The 22,397-nt window shown below is 48.2% G+C and overlaps 10 protein-coding genes and 1 non-coding gene across 11 annotated transcripts; 9 read left to right on the top strand and 2 right to left on the bottom strand.

Moving 5' to 3' along the window:
- Positions 1–18: 18 nt before the first annotated feature.
- On the bottom strand, positions 19–1,983 carry TOP3 (DNA topoisomerase 3; the record flags this gene model as incomplete). The annotated part of the gene is made up of 1 exon (XM_037282654.1): positions 19–1,983. One exon carries the CDS (start codon positions 1,981–1,983, stop codon positions 19–21), a length of 1,965 nt encoding a protein of 654 aa, XP_037138549.1.
- Positions 1,984–2,834: 851 nt separating this feature from the next.
- HG536_0C00400 (uncharacterized protein) lies at positions 2,835–5,429 on the top strand (the record flags this gene model as incomplete). The annotated part of the gene is made up of 1 exon (XM_037282653.1): positions 2,835–5,429. One exon carries the CDS (start codon positions 2,835–2,837, stop codon positions 5,427–5,429), a length of 2,595 nt encoding a protein of 864 aa, XP_037138548.1.
- Positions 5,430–5,531: 102 nt separating this feature from the next.
- UME6 (DNA-binding transcriptional regulator UME6) lies at positions 5,532–7,454 on the bottom strand (the record flags this gene model as incomplete). Its single annotated transcript, XM_037282652.1, has 1 exon — positions 5,532–7,454. One exon carries the CDS (start codon positions 7,452–7,454, stop codon positions 5,532–5,534), a length of 1,923 nt encoding a protein of 640 aa, XP_037138547.1.
- On the top strand, positions 7,453–9,003 carry BNA5 (kynureninase; the record flags this gene model as incomplete). Its single annotated transcript, XM_037282651.1, has 1 exon — positions 7,453–9,003. The coding sequence occupies one exon, from the start codon at positions 7,453–7,455 to the stop codon at positions 9,001–9,003; it is 1,551 nt and encodes a 516-aa protein (XP_037138546.1).
- Positions 9,004–9,445: 442 nt separating this feature from the next.
- MSS4 (1-phosphatidylinositol-4-phosphate 5-kinase) lies at positions 9,446–11,659 on the top strand (the record flags this gene model as incomplete). The annotated part of the gene is made up of 1 exon (XM_037282650.1): positions 9,446–11,659. The coding sequence occupies one exon, from the start codon at positions 9,446–9,448 to the stop codon at positions 11,657–11,659; it is 2,214 nt and encodes a 737-aa protein (XP_037138545.1).
- A 932-nt stretch (positions 11,660–12,591) lies between these two features.
- HG536_0Ctrna3I lies at positions 12,592–12,725 on the top strand. The gene is made up of 2 exons: positions 12,592–12,629; positions 12,689–12,725. It is a non-coding gene; the product is annotated as a tRNA-Ile (tRNA).
- Positions 12,726–12,919: 194 nt separating this feature from the next.
- GCD6 (translation initiation factor eIF2B catalytic subunit epsilon) lies at positions 12,920–15,130 on the top strand (the record flags this gene model as incomplete). Its single annotated transcript, XM_037282649.1, has 1 exon — positions 12,920–15,130. One exon carries the CDS (start codon positions 12,920–12,922, stop codon positions 15,128–15,130), a length of 2,211 nt encoding a protein of 736 aa, XP_037138544.1.
- A 254-nt stretch (positions 15,131–15,384) lies between these two features.
- On the top strand, positions 15,385–15,960 carry CDC42 (Rho family GTPase CDC42; the record flags this gene model as incomplete). The annotated part of the gene is made up of 1 exon (XM_037282648.1): positions 15,385–15,960. One exon carries the CDS (start codon positions 15,385–15,387, stop codon positions 15,958–15,960), a length of 576 nt encoding a protein of 191 aa, XP_037138543.1.
- A 394-nt stretch (positions 15,961–16,354) lies between these two features.
- Positions 16,355–18,037, top strand: TCP1 (chaperonin-containing T-complex alpha subunit TCP1; the record flags this gene model as incomplete). Its single annotated transcript, XM_037282647.1, has 1 exon — positions 16,355–18,037. One exon carries the CDS (start codon positions 16,355–16,357, stop codon positions 18,035–18,037), a length of 1,683 nt encoding a protein of 560 aa, XP_037138542.1.
- Positions 18,038–18,601: 564 nt separating this feature from the next.
- Positions 18,602–21,040, top strand: UPC2 (Upc2p; the record flags this gene model as incomplete). Its single annotated transcript, XM_037282646.1, has 1 exon — positions 18,602–21,040. The coding sequence occupies one exon, from the start codon at positions 18,602–18,604 to the stop codon at positions 21,038–21,040; it is 2,439 nt and encodes an 812-aa protein (XP_037138541.1).
- Positions 21,041–21,294: 254 nt separating this feature from the next.
- On the top strand, positions 21,295–22,332 carry AHA1 (Aha1p; the record flags this gene model as incomplete). Its single annotated transcript, XM_037282645.1, has 1 exon — positions 21,295–22,332. The coding sequence occupies one exon, from the start codon at positions 21,295–21,297 to the stop codon at positions 22,330–22,332; it is 1,038 nt and encodes a 345-aa protein (XP_037138540.1).
- Between the last annotated feature and the right edge of the window lie 65 nt (positions 22,333–22,397).

Here is a 22,397-nt window from a genome sequence, read left to right as displayed (position 1 = left end):
TAAAACTATGGAAAAATACTACGACATTATCGCACGAACTCGATCGTAGACTTCTAGTAGCTTGCTCTTAGAGCTGTTGGTCTTGGCATAGTAACTTTTATACTTGCTTATTATGTCGAGCACAATTTCATTCTTGGTTCTGGTTCCGGCGCATATTTGTCGCAGTCCTTCCTCCATTTCTCTTCTCTGGAATGGTTTCGCAAACGAATCTTCTAAACCAATTGCCTCAAAACCATGCACTAGTGCGATACCAAGTATTGTTGGTTGCAGGTATGTTTCTTTTCCTACTTTTTCGCTTCTAACGTAATTTCGTACCTGAATCTTTTCAATATGTTCAGCAATAGTAGCGTCTGTTCCAATTCCGTTGGCATCCATGAGCATGATCAGCTCACTTTCAGTCATCGGCTTCGGTGCTGATGTATTACCGGAACGCATCTCTGTTTTCTCCAACTGACACTCTTGATTCAGTTCCAATCTCGGTAGCTGCTTTGTTGTTTCCCATTTAGCCCAAGGGTAAACCTCCAAAAAGTTCCTTTCTAATACTACAAGACCACTTGCGGTGAAAATCTCACCTCCCCAATTCAATTTCAGTGTGGTTGATTGGCCTTTGGCATCCTCGGAGCAGCACGCCAAGAAGTGCCTAACCACGTATTCGTAAACTTTCCTCTCGGTAGCCGATATGTTGGCCTGTGGACCAAGACTGATGACGGGATGAATAGGAGGATGAGCTTTATCATCGTGGGACCCACTCCTTGGCCATTTAAACTTATTCGAGCCCGGGGATTCCGACAGCAAATCGGCAGCGTATGACGCCCACGCGGTCCTAGAGTTTTCACTCTGTTGTAGCTGGGCCTGGTTAGTCACCAGCGCCTTGAGATCCATCTTTTCAGGGAAAGTGTCGGTTTCGGTCCTTGGGTAGGATATAAAACCTTTTTGATACAACTTCTCAGCGGCTTCAAGAGATTGCTTGGCATTGATTTTGAAAAACCTTGCGCAATTCTTCTGCAGTTCAACCGTGGTCAGAGGCAACGGCCTGTACTTGGAAGTCGGTTTCGACCTAAGATCGATCACTGTTGCTTTGTTGCCTGCTGTTTCGATACACGCTTCATAAAAGGCCAAGACACTCAGCCTGTCGAATAAATGACCCCTATCCCACTGAAAGGCTGTGTTTCCTGCCTCACTCGGGACCTGTAACTGTATATACCAAAACTCCTCGGAAACGAAATTTCGTATTCTTTCAAATCTGTCCACAACGAAGCCTAAAGTTGGAAATTGACAAGTACCATATGATATCACACTCGAAGTGTCTTTCTTTCTGTTTCCAGCAGAACTGCCGTTGACGATTCTGGCAACGCCATTAGTTTGACCAACCTTATCCCTCAGGGTCTCGGTCAAAAGCCTTGTAAATGTGACGCCTGCTCGCAGGTCTATTTCCATCCTCGTGCTGACAGCATTCACGCTTCGCATATCCAACCGCTGAGGATTTCTTGCCGCTTGCAGAATGTGTCTTCTCTCTAAATGTGAGAATACAGCGCGGTAAACCACGTCATCTGTCAACCGATGGTTGCCTCTCCTTGCCTCGCGGGAGATTTCCCATCCTATGTATTCTCCCTCGCGATCGCAATCGGTCCAAATCATCAGAAAATCTGCATTGCGGGCCTCTTTCTTTATGTTATCCGCAATCTTCCTTTGATTCTTGTCCAGCACTTCACTTATCGGGGCATCGAACAACTCCTGCGCATTGCATTTCCCCCACCCATACTGCTCATTTTGGAAATCTACACCGCTCAGATGACCAGCCACGCTGGTCATCGTAACCTGGCAACTGCCAGCACGATTGGCAAAGGGAAATCCATCATACTGGAAGTCGTAGTTCTTCACATACATGTAACTTGAGTCACGTGAAACCGATGATCCTCCACCAAGAATCTGGGAAACCGCCTTTGCAATCGAATTCTTCTCAGCGACACATAGCACTTTCATGGCTCGAGCTTCCGGTCAGCCTCGACGGGCTCATTGCCTTCTTTACTGTGCGGCCTAGTTTGGTAACTTCTTATGAAGTTTGGTGTTGCTGCCATCAGCGCGCCGCGACGCCATCCTGTAAGGCGTAAACAACACGGAACAGAAAGCAGATCTGGAACCGGACTATAATGTACTAGAACTAGCGGCTGGTGCTGGTTAGGATACAAGCTTGCGGTTGGCAGTGATTCCTAATGTCGCTTCCCCTATTTTGCTCGCGCAAAAAGCTGCTTCCTCGAGTATCGCTGCCTCTGCAGGCTGTTCTCGAGTCATCGACGGATTCGAACGTGTCATAAGAGCTCTTTACCGCTTTGGTGTTCTTCGTTTGCCACCCAGCCGACAGGGAGCCTGTGACAGGCATATACTCGCTCTTCCGGCAGCACAGGAGACACTAGAGTGGGCTGTTCATGTAATCCCATTGATTACTTGGGCTGGGCGAGCTGCAGGATAGTCGATATACGCTTGTGGTTTCTGCTTGCGAATAAAACACTTCGGCGGCTAAATTGAAGCTGGCACCAGTTCGAATTTTGGGTCGTTTTTAACGAGTTTTTTTTTTCACATCGCATCCACCAGCAAGAGAATGGTGCTCATATTTGAAGAAACAACAGCTGAGCTTTGCCAGTATCTATCGGGCAAAAGATCTAATTCCAAGCTCCGTGAATGACTGTAAGGAAATCCTGTGGATAAGCGAATTTTGATTGCACAGTGTATGCTTGAATTTTTTATGTTGCAAGGAAGACATTTTTATGGTCAAGACGGTTTTAAGAGCTAAGCGTAAAGAGGAATAGATTATTAAAAATAGCGCAGAGGTATAGATGAGCGAGTCTCTTTCGAGCGCTGAGAAGAATGTATGGGAGACGTTGAATAATTTTCAGACGCAGCTTGAAGCCACGTTTAAGGACAATCAAATTGTGCAAGATGATGCCTTGCTGAATGGATTTCTGTCATTTGTCGAGTCCAGGTTGACCAGAATGGTAAAAGAATCTCTGGACGTGCAGCAAGAGATATGCGAAAGTGCAAGAAATAATGGCTCTTTGCAGATCGACATAGACGACAGGACTGTGCCGCTAATTCTTAGGTTGTATTGGGAAAAGATTTGTCATCCCGTTTTTAAGTGGTTCCAAGCTTGGAGAAAAACGATATCGCCGAAGGAACCTGGAGAAAAGCCGAGATATGTGGAGTTTCGGAAGATGAATGCAAAACTTACTAAATTCTTCAAATCTGTGCACAAGTTTTACTACAGCATTATGGAGCAAGTTGTTGCAAAATATGACTGCTCCGCGTTAATGCCTTTGAAGCTCCGCGAAGAGTTGAACATGAAAATTCCTGAATCTTCTGAACAGAGCCGCCTGGGTTCCAATGGAAAATTCGCTGTTTTAGTTGTAATGACATTGCATAACTGCCTGCTGTATTTGGGGACCACTCATCGTTATAAAGCTGTCGGACAGAAAATCAACAATAGATATCAGCTTCAGGATTTCGAGAAGTCTATCAGATATCTTGATATGGCTTGTTTGTTTCTACCTTCCATGGGGGAGGCCCATTTACAGAAAGGGCTGATATACGTCCAGACTAATAACTTCGGCTCAGCTGTGTATCAGTTTACTCGAAGTGCTCTCGCTAGAATTCCGAGTCCAGCTGCGGAAAGCAATTTTGCCCGGATAATATGCGATAGAAAAAGTCGCCTGCGTCATAACTTCGATCAGAATCTGAAACACAATCATCACCTAAAAATGGACCCAACCGGTTTCATCAATAGAATGATAATCGAGTCCTATTTTTTGGTTTTATTTGGGAATCATTTTGCTCCACAGTCGTGGAAAATAGATAGTTTGCCAGGAGTCTCAAACTTGGTTTCATTGGAGAGAGTGTTATACGAGAAGATTTCAACTTGCTACATCAAGAATACAGGGCTCATCTTTGAAAATTTGATTATCGCTATCGGAGGTTTTGATCTACTGGTGAAGAGGCCGAAAATTGGTGAAAAAAGGCTTGATTCGCAAGCCGTGAATCTAAAAGATTTAACACAGGTCCAGTCAAATTACTTATCCTTTTCCTTCAAATTTATCTCTCATCTATTGCACATCATCAGAGAAGCATGGGAGAAAAATTTTGACGATTTCCACTACTTGGCAATGGTAAGAGTAGTTGAAAATTGGTTGAAGTGCAATCGGGCAGCTTTACAATACTCCCACCGTGACGAAAACTTCTGTAAAGCACTAGCTCTTTTGTTGAACGACATTTTGAAAAGTGACAAATTAGACAAAAGTTCGCTTGCAAATAGCAAACCAACCAGGCCATATTTTTTTGAAGAAGACGTTATGTTGAAGGAATTCTTTTCTGTGAGATATGCATTATCTGATTTTAATGATGAGCATATCTTTGCTTCCAGTGATTCTACTTCTAGACTGATGGGATACGTGCCGGAAACTGAAAGGCTACAAGCGACCGATGAGGGGCGGCTGAGATTGAAAGCCATTGTAGGTTCCGGAAGAAAGTTCTTTGCGAAGAACAGTTGTGGTATGGTGTGGAACGCAGAAAAGACGCTCTACGAATTTGGACAGCAGGCCGTAAAACGGCCAACCAAAAGGTCAGAAAATACTCCCTCCAAAATACAGAATGATAAGCGCACATTGAATACCAAAAAATCTGGTAAAAACGAAACACTTTCAATTGCGGAATTAGAGGAACAGTTCAGGGGCACCCGGCAGGGCACGAAGACACCGGATTGGGGTTATAGTGGTTCATCAGCTCCGATGGCGCCTTCAACATTTAATACCAAGCCTAGTTCAGGCATGACAGAAAGCGCATCAGTACGCCAAGCCGCCACAATTTCATCTGACGGCTCTGTCCAACCCAGCAGCTCGTCAACCACGTTATCTTCGTACTCATCTCGCTCTGATGAGAAAGATTTGATGGATTTTGCCGGTGAGCAGAGCACGGATATCCAAGAGCCGATTTCAGCTGAGTATCTAGAGAAACAGCAGTTAAAGCACCGGAACCTGGAATCGCTCTCATCGACAATACCACACGTGGGCATGCCGCTTGCAGGATTTCAAGCGATGGGAGCAATTCCCTACAGAATGCCTGTTATGTCAGCACAGACAGCAGGTCCAGCACAGCCACTTGCTGCCCCTTCGATACTTTATCCACCTCCTGCACAGCCGGCTATGGTACCAGCGCAGCCCGGAGTGGTGTACCCCAGACCTGGACAGCCAATGCAGATGTATCAACCAAACACTTGGATGGCCCAGCCATTCTATCAGCAAGGCCCATATCCATATGGTGCACAACAGTCGCAGCATCAGCTATATGGTCAAGGAAATAATTTACATCCGAATACGATCCTCCCTTTGCAGATGGGACGACAGTCACCTGCATCCCTACCTGCAGAGTTTGCGCATCGTTGAATAGCTGAGCAGATGAAATAATCAAAGGTCTGTTGTTCCGACCGATTGGGTATATTACAAAACAGTCCATATATAGTATTGTCTATGGTGCAAGAGCCGCTTCTAAGAGTTAGCTTTAGAAGGTTTTTTTCTCATTGCATTCCTCTTTGCCTCTTTTGTTTTTGTCTTTATTTCAAGCAACTTCAGCATCTTCTTCTTGGGATCGGAAACAAAATCAGGCTTGATAGCGTCGTAGTGGCATTCCAAATTGAGCCTTTCACAATTGAAACAACTTGGCTTTTCCTCTGTGCACTTTTTCTTCCTTAAACGGCAGATCCAGCAACCAGTACGCGACCGCGATCCCAAACCGGCTTTTTGTCTAGAGGCCTTGGACACTGACTTGGCCGCACTATCGTCATCCTCCTCTTCATCCTCATCATGGTAGTCGTTCAATGTGTAGCTCTCATCGCCATCATCACTTATCCTGGAGCCATCGTCGTCTGTATGAGATGCTTTGGTCCTCGATCTAGATTTCTTCGGTCTCTTACTTCTTGGACTAGTCGCCGTCAATCTTCGATTGATTCGTTTTCCACTCTTGTTCCAAGTAACCTCTCTCTCTGCTTGGTCACTCAACATGCTGTTCTTTCGCAGCCTCTCACCTGTGGTTTTCACCACTCCGCTGAAATCCTCCTGTTTCTGAGATCCGCCAGCGTCGCCATCCTCATTGTCCTCATCGCCATCTAGCACTGCATTTTCGTCGTTCTCCCCCATCGGATATTCTCTATGGTGGATGCGAATTATCGGCCTGGGATAACTCTTGGAGAAGGACGAGGACCCGGGTCGGCTGCTGTACTGCTGAGACCTCTCCGGAAAGTGGAACGGCGACGACCTCATGTTCGAGAGCACCGCAGCAGCCGTCGCAGTGCCCATATCCGCGTCTATATTCGGAGGCGTCACCCTAGGGTTCAGCAGCAACCGTGACCTGACACCGTCAAGCTTGGAGTTGATAAACTTGGGCGGCGGTGGCGGCACGTAGTTCTCGTCATCCTCCTCTCCACCGTCCTTGGTCGACAACTCCTCCGGAACGCTGCCCCTGCTCATCACACGGCCGCACGAGCTGCCCATCGACAGCGCGGATCTCGGCGCCTGGGGCGAGATCAGCCCATCGTGCATCGAAAACTGTTCGCTCTCCTTGGTCCCGTGCCGACTGCTCTCGCTGCTCTTACCATTCCCGGCACTATCCGACAGCGAATACACCTCTGCGCCATGCCTGGACTTTAGCCACGACGATATGTTAATCTTTTCGTCCGCCTGGTCGTGCTTCACATGCGGATCCGTCACGGACCTGTCCTTGTCAAAGTAAAAACTCTGCGGTGCCACTCCGAGCTCATCGCCACTGCTCTCGTTCCCACCACTCTCGCTCTTCTTCCCATCCTCGCTTGTTTTCTCGTCGCTGTTTGCGCTCTTCCTCGCTCCAGGCGGTCCCGCCACCTGCTGAGAAGACCCCGTCGACCGCGAGTCCGACGTACTGAAGATCTGCCGCCGATTGATGATCGATATCGGCGAGTTCTCATCCTCCTGCCTGCTTCCTCTTGTATACCTCTCGCCCACGTGATCGCGCGACCCACCGCCCAACAGCAAATGCGGCGGTGGCAAGAGCGATGGTCGACGGCAGCTGGCGTCCTCAGCAGCCTCTTCACTCCCGGACTCGCTCTTGGGACTCTCGTCTCTCTGGTGGGGGGCGTCCCGCCCCCCACCAGGCGACTCTGGGGGGCTCTGAACCGGGGTGTTGTTGGGCGCGGAGGTCGGCTGTGTGATCGATAGCAGCGGGTTGTCGTCGTACGAGCTCTTTGTGGACTGTATTTTCGCTGTTTCAAACGTTGGATTGCTGGGCGGTTGCGTGTCGAAGCTGGAGGCTGGCTCGCGCGGAGCGGGAGCCGCTCCACTCTCCCGGGAGACACTCTCTCTAATCTCGATAGCGGCCACTGTGTCCTGGGGCTCAGTAGTGCTCTGCACCATTCTCCGATGCGGTTGCTGCGCTGGCATGCCTGTTCTAACGCCTTGCTTACCTCTGTTTGGCCGTTGGTTCCTTTTCCGTCGTTCTCCTCCCAGGCTGGTTTTGCGTTACCCGGCCGCCACAAGGGTGCGGGCCGGGTTACACCGCCGGCGCAACACGAACGAGGTGTGGACTGGGGGCATATTAATGGCCATGGGAGCGGTGGGAGCAGCCATTGAGCGCTGTTGGCGGTCGTCAGGCATGGAGGAAGCAGTGGAGTTGGATAGAGAGCACCCCGAAAGCGTGCGGGGGCAGTTTCAGGTGCCTACGTGGCGGTCGATGGGCCTCGCAGGCGGCGACCCGGACAGGGAGGTCTACTATCTGTGTGGAAACTCGCTGGGATTGATGCCCAGGAGGACGAGGAGCGCAATTGAGAGAGAGTTGGACGCCTGGGGGGCGCGGGGCGTCGAGGGACACTTCAGACACCCGGGAGTCGACGAGGGCTGCGTGCCCTGGGTGGACATCGATCTTCCCGTGGTGCCGCTGCTGGCGCCGGTCGTGGGAGCGCAGGAGGACGAAGTGGCTGTTATGAATAGTCTGACTGCGAACTTGAACAGTCTGCTGGTCACGTTCTACCGGCCGCGAGGGTCGCGGACCAAGATTATGGTCGAGAAGAGCGCCTTCCCGTCGGACTACTACGCGCTGTACAACCAGTGCAGGATCCACGGCGTGGATCCCGAGCAGAACCTGGTGCTGCTCGAGCCGCGTGCCGGCGAGTTCCATCTGCGGACCGAGGACATCTTGCAGGCGATTGAGGCGAACAGTGACTCGCTGGCGGTGGTGTGTCTGTCGGGGATCCAGTACTACACCGGCCAGCTGTTCGAGATCGAGCGGATCACGAGGTTTGCACACCGGTTCCCGGACATCGTGGTGGGCTGGGATCTCGCTCATGCGGTCGGAAACGTCGAACTGAAACTGCACGAGTGGGGCGTGGACTTTGCCTGCTGGTGCTCCTACAAGTATCTGAACGCGGGGCCCGGCGCCATCGGCGGTCTCTTCGTGCACTCCAAGCATGCCAGCGGCAGCGGTGATCCGCTGCCCCGTCTCGCAGGCTGGTGGGGCAACAACGCCGAGCAGCGGTTCAAGATGCTCGAGGAGTTCGACCCCATTCCAGGAGCGCTGGGATTCAGACAGTCCAACCCGAGCGTCATCGACGTCGTCGCGCTCAAGAGCTCGCTTCAAATCTTTGCCGAGTTCGGAGGGATGGTCAAGATCCGCGAGAGATCGCTCCAGCTTACCAACTACCTCGTGCGGCTGCTCAAGGCATCTCCCCACTACCGCGACTCGGTCTCCTCTGCCACCGGCTTCACCATTGTCACTCCCGTGGCCCGCGACTGCGACCACGGCGCCCAGGTCTCTATCCTGTTCTTCCCGGACAACGTCATGAGCCGGGTCTCCAGCTATGCCAACGCCAGAGGGCTGATCGCCGACGAGAGAAGGCCCAACGCGATGCGCCTCGCGCCGGCTCCGCTCTACAACACCTTCCAGGACGTCTACGCCGCGGTGCAATTGCTCAACGAGGCCATTGACCACCTATAGTCCAGGAGCTGGGTTCGTTCGAACAGAGCCCCATCTACATGTATAGACACCTACCAATTGAGCTTTCTGGCGCTTTCCGGCCATCATCTGGCCCTCTCTTGTAGATTTAAGCCTAGTCGGCGTTAATCTTGGGATTTTTCGGTGCATCACGTTTGCGCACTGCACAAAACATAGCCCAGTAAACAGACAGGGACCTCTGCTATATACTGTTGATGAAGAAAACTTTGACAACAGGAAGGTAAGTAATCGTCTGGGAGTCGTCTGGTTGCTGGGTCAAGCCGTCGCAAGTGGTTGTGTTGCGGAAATCTCGAGGAAAGCGGTGGACGCTGATTTTCTGCAGCTTATTGTGTTGCAATTGAGTGTTGGTTGGGTGCGAAAGGTGTTTTTGAGTGGAATTTATCAGCAGTCTGGAGTGTGAAACTGTCTTTTACTGGTTTTTTCTATGTCGACAACATTAATAAGTTTTGAATCGTCTGCCCAGTTGAAGGTCGAGGTGGTGAACACAGAATCGCTTCAGCAGAAGGCTCGGAGGCCAAAGGACTCGAAAGGTCGCCACCGCCACCATCCGAGCTATCATTCGTCTTTGAATTCCGAGTCGAATGGCGGAAGTCCGCGGCCTTCTGTCGGGGAATGTTCTTCGTCTACGCCGACGTCGATTGACGACGAGACTGCCGCGCTGCAGAAGAGGCAGATTGGCAGCGAAGACAGAGATGAGACCGTGAGGGTGATGGAAAATGAAATGCAGACGTTGCAGATTGTGTCGGCAGGCGACAAATCTGTGGATTATTTCAGTCCGAAGCAAAAGATACAGGATGGCGGTGTGAAGAAAGTACGAGACGAAGAGGCAACGGATAGAGTCGCCGAAGAAAGCACTCCCAATATCGCCGAGCAGCACGAGATCAATGAAGCGACAGGTGACGAAACAGATAAAGCTGTGACAGGTCAGGATAGCGGGAAGGAGCCTTCGCTTAGAGACGAGGGCGTTCTGGGAAACGATAGCTTGGTGCACACGGATTCGTACATTCAGGACCTCAACGACGACCATATCCTTTTAAACAATAAAGTGTCGAGGATGCCGGCAAGGAGGACTCGCACTCAGGAGAGTATACGAAAGAATATTCCGTTTCACGCGTCGAAACATTCACAGATATTACCCATGGAAGATGAGGATGCTGTGGATCCTTTATCGAGGAGTATGCAGAACAATTCGATGGGGTCACTGCCGATAAAGATGCCAAAAGAAAGAGTCGCTTATAGCGGCAAAATTCACCCCGGATCGTTCTCCTCCATGCCACCGGATATGCAGCCTAGTGCGCTCATAAAATCGGAGGCTGCTACAGCGGATACTAGAAAGACGAGAAAGTCGATATTGCATAAGAGGGAGATAAGGAGGAAGAAACTCACACATCTAGACGATGACCGCGTCTTAATCGGCAATAAGGTCAGTGAGGGCCACGTCAACTTCATCATAGCATATAACATGCTTACTGGCATTCGAGTCGCAGTTTCACGTTGTTCCGGTATCATGAAGCCTTTGACGCCGAAAGACTTCAAATGTACAAAGAAACTGGCATTTGATTATCACGGGAATGAACTCACGCCGTCGTCACAGTACGCGTTCAAGTTTAAAGACTACAGTCCCGAGGTCTTCAGAGAACTTCGTGCGATGTTTGGTTTGGATCCCGCTGATTATTTGGTCTCATTAACTTCCAAATATGTCCTCAGCGAGCTCAATTCCCCCGGTAAGAGTGGTTCGTTCTTTTATTTCTCCAGAGATTACAGATATATTATCAAGACTATTCATCATGCAGAACATATTCATCTGCGAAGGCATCTGCACGAATACTATACACATATAAAGGCCAATCCAGACACTTTGGTGTCTCAATTTTATGGGTTGCACAGGGTCAAAATGCCTATATCATTCCGGAACAAGATAAAACATAGGAAAATCTATTTTCTGGTTATGAACAACCTTTTCCCACCACATTTAGAGATGCATATAACCTTCGATCTGAAGGGCTCTACGCTGGGCAGGTATACCGAAGTGGATCCAGAGCGTGCAAAGCACGACGAGAATTACCGAGTAGTGCTCAAGGATTTGAACTGGTTGGAACGAAGAGAGGAAATAAAATTTGGGCCATTGAAAAAGAAAAAATTACTAGATCAGCTGAAGAAGGACGTGCAATTTTTGGCCAAGTTGAACATAATGGATTACTCTTTACTGCTCGGAATTCACGATTTGAACAAGGCAAAGGAAGAAGATCCTGAGTTACCAGAAGGATCGCTGGTTCCGGTAACCACATCAACCGGTGGGTTCAAAACGTTGCCAGAAAGCACGGGCGGCTTGCCATCGGGAACGGTCATCCCTCATTTTTTCAAAGAGTTTGAAGGCGGCATCCGTAGCTCTGATCCCTTTAATAACGATACCAACCTGGTCTACTATGTGGGAATAATAGATTGCTTGACCAATTATTCGTTCTTAAAAAAACTGGAAACTTTCTGGAGAGGTTTGAGCCATGATCTCAAAGTGGTCAGCGCCGTGCCCTCAAAGGAATATGCTGATAGGTTTTACGAGTTTATCGCCGATTCTGTGGGTACTTCGCCACAGACAAGGTATAAGGACAACCCAGAAGTGCAAGACTACAGAGACTAGCTAGAATAATCTGTACTGAGTTACACCAGAAGCTTCCATACTTTTTTCTAGTCTGCATATAATCATTGTTTAATGTTTTGTTTACTAGTTTGACTTTCCAGAATGGCAGGTTCCAAAGATCCAGCCACGTACGTTCTCGAGAAACAAAAAAAAATAATACAACTAGGCCAACTAAGCCTTGAAAGCACTCGTACTCGGTTCTTAGACGCCTGTCAGCTTTAGCGCAAGGATTACATCAGTATGAACCAAAATTACTATCAGCAAGGGCCTCCACAAGGTGGATATCAGGGCCCACCACAAGGTGGATATCAACAGGGCCCACCGCAACAAGGCTACTACCAACAAGGTCCTCCTCCTCAGCAAGGTTACTACCAACAACCTCAGCAGCCAGTTTATGTCCAACAGCAAGAACATAGGAAGGAGGAAAGCTGTCTAGACACCTGTTTGAAGGTGCTATGCTGCTGCTTCCTGATCGAGTTGGTCTGTGGAGACTAAAAAGGCAGCCAGATCACTTGAGACTCCATTCTGCCATCACTGGTCACAATTGATAGAGATCTGTGTAACTTTATAAATGCCAAGTATTTAATTCACCTAAACGCTTTGGCGATCAAAAGTAACGAATAGCAACGGTTGCTAATCGACTCAACCCTTCAGCACGACCAAGCATTGAAGCCATAAATACTCGAGAGCGTGGCAAATGAATAATCGATCGTTTCGAGGCCTGTCATTCACGTAGTAAAACCAACCGCATGCAGTGCTGTGTTCTCTTGCACTTAAAACCGGTAACCTTCAAGATACGCGCTATTTGTTCAAGCATTAACCATTATGGTAGTCTCAGATGGCCTTTTACTTGCAGAGGCAAAGATACTACAAAGGTAAGTTCGTTGTTTAGTGGTATATATTCAATAAATTATGGCTCCTCTTTCGAAAATGCTCGTGTAGCTCAGTGGTTAGAGCTTCGTGCTTATAGGTGCAGTCGGTTCCTCCGAAGCATTCTGTCTAGCGGCCTTTCAATGCAGGCCTTCAAGCAACGCGACCGTCGTGGGTTCGAACCCCACCTCGAGCACTTTCCATTCTTTTTTATATTCGAAATATGAAAAATCATCATTAACGGCAGACGTGCAATTTGTAGACATCATCGCCTAGAAAGCCATCGATTCATGAGTAATGTACAAGACCTGTCTCTGAGAACGTCCGTTGGCTTGGTATCAGGGCTTGAAAGTCTGTTCCCTTTGACTCTAATTGCTAGAATTCATCAAGATGGCTGGTAAGAAGGGAAAGTCCGGAGGAAAGGCCAACAATGGCGGATTGACAAAGGGTGAAATGACGCAGGATGATCGCTTGCAGGCCATTGTGCTGACAGACTCGTTCGAGACCAGATTTATGCCACTAACCTCTGTCAAGCCAAGATGTTTATTGCCATTGGCTAATGTTCCGTTAATTGAGTACACATTGGAGTTCTTGGCAAAAGCTAACGCTCGGGAAGTGCTTTTAGTTTGCTCCTCACACGCCAACCAGATCAGCGATTATATCGAGAGCTCTAAATGGAACCTTCCTTGGTCTCCTTTCAAGGTGATCACCATTATGTCTCCCGAGGCCCGTTCTGTCGGAGATGCTATGAGAGACTTGGACAACAGAGGCATCATTTCTGGGGACTTTATTCTGGTGAGTGGTGATGTAGTCACCAACGTCGAATTCGACAGGCTGTATGAATTTCATAAGAAGATGCGCGCCAAGGACAAGGATCACATTGTGACCATGTGCTTGAGTAAGGCAAGCCAGTTCCATCGCACCAGATCGCTCGAACCGGCTGCATTCATTCTCGACAAATCGGACAACAGATGCTTATACTACCAGCAGATACCGGCAGCTTTTTCCAGAAAGAAGACAAGCCTGGAGATCGACACCGAGTTGCTAGAGAATGTCGACGATTTCACTATACGAAACGACTTAATAGATTGTCGCATAGATATCTGCACGCCCACCGTTCCTGCGATTTTCCAAGAAAATTTCGATTACCAGCTTTTGAGATCAGATTTTGTGAAAGGTGTTCTTTCCAGCGATTTGTTGAGCAAACATGTGTACGCTTATATTACTGATGAGTACGCAGCAAGAGTGGAAAGTTGGCAGACCTATGATTCCATTTCCCGTGACTTCATCGGTAGATGGTGTTTCCCATTGACTTTGGAGGCTAATATAGTCTCCGATCAAACCTACTCTTACGACTCCGGCCATGTTTACAAGGAAAAGGATGTTGTGTTGGCACAATCATGTAAGATCGGGAAATGTACCGCTATCGGTTCAAAGACAAGAATAGGGGAAGGGACTCTCATTGAGAATTCGGTAATCGGGAGAAACTGCAAGATTGGCGAAAACATAAAGATAACAAACAGTTACATTTGGGACAATACCGTGATAGGTAACGACAGTGTCGTTGACCACTGTATATTGGCAAGCAATTCGAATCTGGGCAAGAGCGTCATTCTCAATGATGGGTGCGTAATTGGATTCGACGTTAAGATCGACGACAACATGGAGATTCCCAGCGGTTCGAGGATTTCCGGTACACCGGTGAAGAGCCTGCATCCACATGAGTTGGGACTCTCGGAGGAAGAATTATCAGACACCGAAAAGGAGGAAGACAAGATTATCGACTCACCTGCAATCGCCTTGGTCGGCGCACAGGGTGTCGGGTATATTTACGAGAGCGACCTTTCAGAGATGGAAGAAGACGCGCGTGAGCTCGACAAGGTTGCTCACGATCTATCAAATCATCTAGAAGAGGCTTGCTTGAGCGACGACTCGATCTCATCGCGCATAGTAAAGGCTAAAAAGAAGAGAACTATGTCAACTAATAGCATGTACACCGATAGGGAAGGAGACGCTTCAGAGTTCGACGAAGACGAAGAATCTTTCCAGGAAGAGGGGATAGCCACGGTTAAGAGAGCCATAGAGAACAACCACGATCTGGACACTGCCATGTTGGAATTAAACACTTTGCGGATGAGCATGAACGTGACATATCACGAAGTTAGAAATGTGACGGTGGTTGCGCTTCTGAGACGGGTGTACCATTTTATCGCCACACAAACTTTGGGCCCCAAAGAGGCCGTTGCCAAGGTTTTCGGCCAATGGGGACAGCTGTTCAAGAGAGAGACATTTGACCGGGAAGAGTACGTCGATCTCATCGACTTACTGATGCAGAGAACCAGCGAACAGGGTTTCGAGAAGCCAGACTTGATCCTATTCAGCGCGTTGAATAATCTCTACGACAACGACATCCTGGAAGAGGACATCGTCTACCAATGGTGGGACAATGTCTCTCAGGATCCGGCATATGACGAGGTCAAGAGACTAACCGAGAAATGGGTTGACTGGCTCAGAGAGGCGGATGAAGAGACGTCTGAGGAATCATCTGAGGAGTCATCCGACGACGGAGACGAGGATAACGCCGACGATGGAGAAGACTGAAGAGCCTCTAGCGGACATGTAATAAAATAGTCTTTATATCTTGATATAACCATTGTTACCCGGTGTCTCTATGGCCGATCAGATTCTCGAAGTTCCCGCTTACGGAAGATGCGAGAGCTCGAAGACTGGAAAGAAGCGCTGCTTGTGATCGACGAAAGATAAGGACATCCGCAGGGTAGTTCGGTAGCACGGTAGCCTTGAGCCGGAGGCGTGTTGAAGGAGTAGTGGGCTGAGATTGAGGTTAATTGTTCAGAATGCAAACGTTAAAGTGTGTTGTTGTCGGTGACGGTGCGGTTGGTAAGACCTGTCTCCTGATATCCTACACCACGAACCAGTTCCCAGCAGATTATGTGCCAACGGTGTTCGATAATTATGCGGTAACCGTGATGATAGGAGACGAGCCATACACATTAGGGCTCTTCGACACTGCTGGTCAAGAAGATTATGATAGGTTAAGACCGCTGTCGTATCCGTCGACGGACGTCTTCCTGGTCTGCTTCAGTGTGATATCACCACCCTCTTTTGAAAACGTGAAGGAGAAGTGGTTTCCCGAGGTACATCACCACTGCCCTGGTGTTCCATGTTTGATTGTCGGCACGCAGATAGACTTGAGAGACGACAAGGTTATCATCGAGAAGCTACAGAGGCAGAGATTGCGCCCAATCAGCTCCGAACAAGGCGAGAGACTGGCAAGGGAGCTGAGAGCAGTGAAATATGTCGAATGCTCAGCCCTGACACAACGCGGGTTGAAGAACGTCTTTGACGAGGCAATCGTTGCTGCGTTGGAGCCACCAGTAATTAAAAAGAGTAAGAAATGTACTATTCTATAGGTATATGATGACAATTGGCTTTACAGAGGTGACGACAAGACGACTATCTAGAGATTGAACGAGCCAGTTTGTTGTGCATCAGTAAATGCCTGGACTTCAAAACAGTCGGCACAGGCACAGCGAGTCGAATTCCTACATTACATGGAAAGTCCAAGATCGCCAGATCCAGCGACATCGCATGAATTGCAGAGACATCTTCTCATCTTCTGCTTAGTATCCTGGTATTGGAGGACCTCAGCCCTTTGATTAAGATGCAGTTACCCGGCTATTTGAAAATTTAAGACACCTTCTTCTAGGTATTCATCGATCAAATGTGGCAAATGGATCAGAGATCATAGGATTATAGGGTCTTCCAGGTGGCATTTGAAGGAACTTGGGTAGAATTCTGTTAACAATGGCTCAGGTGTTTAACAACTCTCGCTCCGATACCCTTTTTCTTGGCGGAGAAAAGATCAGTGGTGATGATATCAGAAATCAGAATGTGCTAGCCACGATGGCTGTGGCCAATGTGGTTAAATCGTCATTGGGACCTGTTGGTCTGGACAAGATGTTGGTGGATGACATTGGAGACTTCACAGTCACTAACGATGGGGCTACGATTTTGTCTCTGCTGGACGTGCAACATCCGGCAGGCAAGATTCTCGTGGAATTGGCTCAGCAGCAGGACCGCGAGATCGGCGACGGAACCACCAGTGTGGTCATCATCGCGTCTGAGCTTTTCAAAAGAGCAAACGAGCTGGTCAAGAACAAAATTCATCCTACAACGATCATCACCGGTTACAGAGTGGCTTTGAGAGAAGCGATCAGGTTCATCAATGAAGTACTGTCTTTGAATGTCGAGAGTTTGGGCAAGGAAACCCTGGTTAACATCGCTAAGACGAGCATGTCTTCAAAGATCATTGGCGCAGACTCTGATTTTTTCAGCAACATGGTCGTGGACGCTATCCTCGCCGTCAAGACACAGAACACCAAAGGCGAAACGAAGTACCCCGTCAAGGCGGTCAACATTTTGAAAGCTCATGGCAAGTCTGCCAGAGAGTCTGTTTTGGTTCAGGGTTACGCTTTGAACTGTACGGTAGCTTCACAGGCAATGCCCAAGAGGATTGCCGGTGGGAACGTCAAGATTGCATGTTTGGACATCAACTTGCAGAAGGCCCGTATGGCCATGGGCGTGCAAATTAACATCGACGATCCAGACCAACTGGAGGAGATTCGTAAGCGTGAAGCCGGCATGGTACTAGAAAGAGTTAGAAAGATCATCGACGCAGGTGCCCAAGTTGTGTTAACTACCAAAGGTATCGATGATCTGTGCTTGAAGGAGTTTGTCGAGGCAAAGATTATGGCTGTGAGACGCTGTAAAAAGGAGGATTTGAGAAGAATTGCGCGTGCTACGGGTGCCACTTTGATCAGTTCTATGTCCAATCTGGAAGGTGATGAAACCTTCGAGCCAAGCTATCTCGGAATCTGTAACGAAGTGATACAGGAGAAATTCTCCGACGACGAGTGCATTCTAATCAAGGGTACATCTAAACACTCTTCCTCTTCAATCGTGCTTCGTGGTGCCAACGACTACTCATTGGACGAAATGGAACGTTCGCTGCACGACTCTCTGTCCGTCGTCAAAAGAACGCTGGAGAGCGGAAACGTCGTGCCAGGTGGTGGTTGTGTGGAGACAGCCTTGAACATATACCTGGACAACTTTGCCACCACTGTAGGTTCCCGCGAGCAATTGGCGATCGCCGAGTTCGCCGGCGCTTTACTGATAATCCCAAAGACGCTAGCCGTGAATGCGGCCAAGGACTCCAGCGAGCTAATCGCAAAGCTGAGATCTTACCACGCGGCCAGTCAGCAGGCCAAACTTGAGGACTCCAAGAGAAGAAACTACAGAAACTACGGTCTCGATCTAATCAGAGGGAAAATTGTCGACGAAGTGCAGTCAGGCGTCCTGGAACCAACCATCAGCAAAGTCAAGTCTTTGAAATCCGCCTTGGAAGCCTGTGTCGCCATCCTGAGAATCGACACCATGATAAATGTCGACCCAGAGCCACCAAAGGAGGATCCACACGACCATATGTAATTCCAAATTTTCATCAAATCGTTGCATGTATAATAACAAACCAAGAAACAACCCGCCCCACAAGCTACTTCGTGCCCAGCCACTCGACGGCTCTCCGAACAATTCAAGCACTCCAGCTATTTATCCTGAGCTTCTCTTCCTGCTTCGATTTTGAAATTTCATTTCGCCGAATGTTTAGCTACGTCTCGTATAGAGTTCTCGTTTAGCAACACGACTGGCAGAAAAGCCAACAGAAGAACAACGCTCATCGACCCTTCAGTGAGCAACGAAACGGCCAATTGCTAGAGTCAAGCAGTGAAGATCAGGTCTTCAATGGGTTGTTCGGAAAACTAGAGAACAATTATACTGTTCGGTTGCTACTCTCTATTGATATATTTGGTTTTTGTTTGGTTGCAAGTGCAGAGTTCCGGCAGGAGTGGCACACGAGAGTTGAGACGGCGATACGTCGATTGCGTTTTTGAATCAAGGACCGGCATTTATTTGGGCGGCTTTGCTTCTATCAAAATTGAATTTCAGAGCATAACCTCGAGACTATTAGGTTATTATTATAGATTATAGAAGGATATGGATAGGTCTCAGGTTAAAGCATCCGTAAGGCGAAGAGAAAAAGTCGTGGAACTCATCGAAGTTGACGGGAAGAAAGTGAGCAGAACATCAACCGGTAAGCGTAAGTTTCATAATAAATCGAAGAATGGGTGTGACAATTGTAAGAGGAGAAGAGTGAAGTGTGATGAAGGGAAGCCCGCGTGCCAAAAATGCCTGAATATGAAGTTAGATTGCGTCTACACCCCGGTTCAGCCAAGAAAGAAGAAGGATCTGACGGTGGTGAAGTATGTTACAACAAATTCGGATCAGCCAACAGAGAACGGCGTGGGAGAGGAGAAGGAAAGCAACGTCAGCAAAGATGGTAGTACAGCAAGCAGCAGTAACGGTAGCAGTCGGTCTGGTAGCCTTGTTGCCGAAGCGGCTTCACAAGCCATATCGAATGAAAGCGTGGGAAGTGGCTTCGAAAATCCATTGGGTAGAAAACCAGGGTCCACCTCTGCAAAAATGGCTGGTTCAGATATGCAGAACACTAAGAAGCAGAATGTTCTGCCCCAGAATAATCGGCTGAACTCTCCGGGGAGACTCTTGTCGAACTCCAACGGATCCAAAGGTACAATGGATGGTCTGCTGCTTCCGCCGCTGGTACCGGACACTAATAATAATGGCCACCAAGCACAGCAGCAATACCAGCAACAATCACTTCTCTTACCGCAGCTGATGACGCTAACCAATTCGGAAAAATACGTTGCTTTCGATTTGCTGAATAGTCCTTCATTCCAACCGGCTGGTATGAACATAACTAATAGTATTGGGAGCATCTTTTCACCGGCTCGCTTGCCCCCAACGCAGAATCAGCCGCATTTCTCGTCACACGTTAACGGTCAAGGCCCTCAGCAGCCGCAACAAGGTCAACAAATACAGCAACAACCACCACAGGCACAGCGACAAAACCAGGAAGTTCAACAGCAGACGAGTGATACTCAAACGACGACACAGCAATCATCGCAGCAGGGCCAGATTCCTTCCAACCCGTTAACGTTTCAGGCGGAATCGCTTGCGCAGCTTAGTAAAGCAAGCATTAACTTGAAGTCCATGGGTATGTTTCCAACTGCAGGAATAGGTGGTGTAACGTACGATTTTCAGGAGCTATCGGGAATCAAATACAATGGGAACAGCCACGCGGCTAAAGCAAGCAGCGCCGAAGAAGCTTTAGCTAACATGCAAGAACAGCAAGAGCAGGTTGCAAAAAACGGAAACGTCGTTAATGAAGCCTGCAATGGTAGTATGCTGGCGGATTCCGGTTTGCCGGGAAACCCAACCATATCTCCTGTAAGTGCAATACCAATGATGAAGCATGGGCTAAATGAGAAGGAGAACTCTCCATCAGCTGCAGCTGTTGCGAGCAGAGACGGCATAGATGAATCCATAACAAAGAGTGAAAGAATGATGAAATCTCAAACACAGGAATCGTCCTCATCCAATGATACCGCTCGGGCGGGCAACATCGCTAAGCTATTCGAGTATTCCCGTGAGAGCAATTTGAATTTGATAGATCTTAAACTTTTTCACCACTATTGCACCAAGGTTTGGCCTTCCATAACTGCGGCTGGTATCTCCGGTCTTGAAGTGTGGAGCACCGATATTCCAGACCTCGCATTCGAATATCCTTTTTTAATGCACTCCCTACTCGCATTTAGTGCCACGCATCTGTCAAGGACAGAGTACGGGCTTGAACAGTACGTGTCTAAGCATAGACTAGATGCTTTGAGACTGCTGAGGGAGGCCGTCCTCAAGATCTCAGAGGATAATACAGATGCTCTGGTAGCCAGCGCTTTGATATTGATTATGGATTCGTTGGCTAACGCATCTACCTCCAGCCCCGCCAACCCTACTTCCATGTCACCTTCTGCGTGGATTTTCCATGTCAAAGGTGCTGCAACAATTCTAACTGCTGTATGGCCGCTGACTGAGAAGTCGAGATTTTACAACCTAATATCAGTCGACCTGAGTGACTTGGGTGACGTTGTCAATCAAGAAAGCGGAACTGTATCAGAGCTTGTGTGTTTTGACGAAAGTATAGCTGACCTCTACCCAGTTGAGATAGATTCCCCCTACCTGATAACACTTGCGTACCTCGATAAATTGAATCGTGAGAAAAATCAGTCCGACTTCATACTCCGAGTGTTTGCATTTCCGGCATTGCTAGACAAGACCTTTCTGGCATTGCTGATGACCGGTGATTTAGGTGCTATGAGAATCATGAGAAGTTACTATAAACTGCTACGCGGTTTTACCACCGAGATGAAGGACAAAGTATGGTTTCTAGAGGGTGTTTCGCAAGTCTTACCGCAGGATGTGGACGAGTATAGCGGGGGCGGAGGGATGCATATGATGTTGGATTTTCTTGGTGGTGGTCTGCCCTCGATGACGACGACAAACCTGTCAGAGTTCATGTGAGGCCGCATTGCAGTTCCACAATCTGCGCAATCATAGATGAAGTTTAAGTAGCATTCGAACTCTTCAAGCTCTATAGCTATAGAATTTCACGTGAATATAATGAAGCGAAGAAGAACCTTCTGGAAGTTGATCTCTTGGATACGCGGAGCGGGTCTTGTGTAGATATATAGATGAGCAACTAGTGCCTGATGGCCTCTAGGACCCTAAGTTAAGGAGATCAGACAGGCAAGTTAAGTATAGTTGAAGGCAGAAAGATGGTTGTACACAATCCTAACAATTGGCATTGGGTTGACAAGAACTGCTTTAATTGGGCTCGTGAATACTTCACCGAAAAAGTAGCAAACCTGAATACCGGGGAGATTGACGGCAAATATGCTGAAATAAGCTCTTTATCATCGTTGGAAGGTGACTGTGAGGTAAATCAACGTAAGGGAAAAGTTATCTCGCTGTTCGACTTGAACATGGTTATGTTAATTAAAGGCCATGTGAATGACCAACAGTTTGAAGGCAGCATCACAGTGCCAGAGGTTGCGTTCGATAGTGATGAAGGCGACTACCAGTTTGATATCTCAATTTACAAGGAAACCAGTCAATTGAACGAAATCAAACCATTGATTCGTGAGAGGCTTCTGCCCCGGCTGCGGGAGATATTCCAAAGATTCAGCCATGATTTACTTGTTACGCACGGAAGTGACATTCAGCTTCCTGAGGATAGTGTCAACTCGACCTTCACCAAGGCAAACCAGCAGGGGAGTTTTGCATCGTCGGCGGGATCGAAAGAATCGAAACCTTTACCCAGGAGTCAAGCTCCTAAGGTCGTCGGAGCCGCTACAACGGAGAAACCCAGTGTTTCGACAAGCGGCGGAAACACAACATCAATCCACCTTGAACCTACGTTCAATGTCCCCGCGTCGGAGTTGTACCGAACTTTCGTTGATAAGCAACGCATAATGGCCTGGAGCAAATCTTTTGCTTGTCCAAAAGCTGGCAGTGGGCCAACGGTAGATGTTGGTGATGAATTTGAGTTGTTCGGAGGCAACGTTACGAGCAGATTGACACACGCCGAGAAAGATAAGCAACTGGTCTTCACCTGGAGATTGAGCGATTGGCGCGACAAGGTTGAGTCAAAACTGATCATGGAATTTCATGAGTCTAAAGAATACCATGAGACAAAGTTGCAAGTCAACTGGACCGGTATTCCACTGGGTGAAGAAGATCGCGTTCGCGGTAACTTTGAAGAGTACTATGTAAGATCTATCAAAATTACCTTCGGTTTCGGTGCTGTTCTGTAAAAAAATGCGTTTAGAATGCCGAGGACTTAAACATGTCGTTGTAATTCCTTAAATAAAAATTCAGC

Source organism: Torulaspora globosa, chromosome 3 (assembly GCF_014133895.1).
Source record: "Torulaspora globosa chromosome 3, complete sequence".
NCBI classification, from domain to species: domain Eukaryota; kingdom Fungi; phylum Ascomycota; class Saccharomycetes; order Saccharomycetales; family Saccharomycetaceae; genus Torulaspora; species Torulaspora globosa.
The sequence above is the reverse complement of the archived record's forward strand: the minus strand, read 5'-3'. Positions and strand labels throughout refer to the sequence as shown.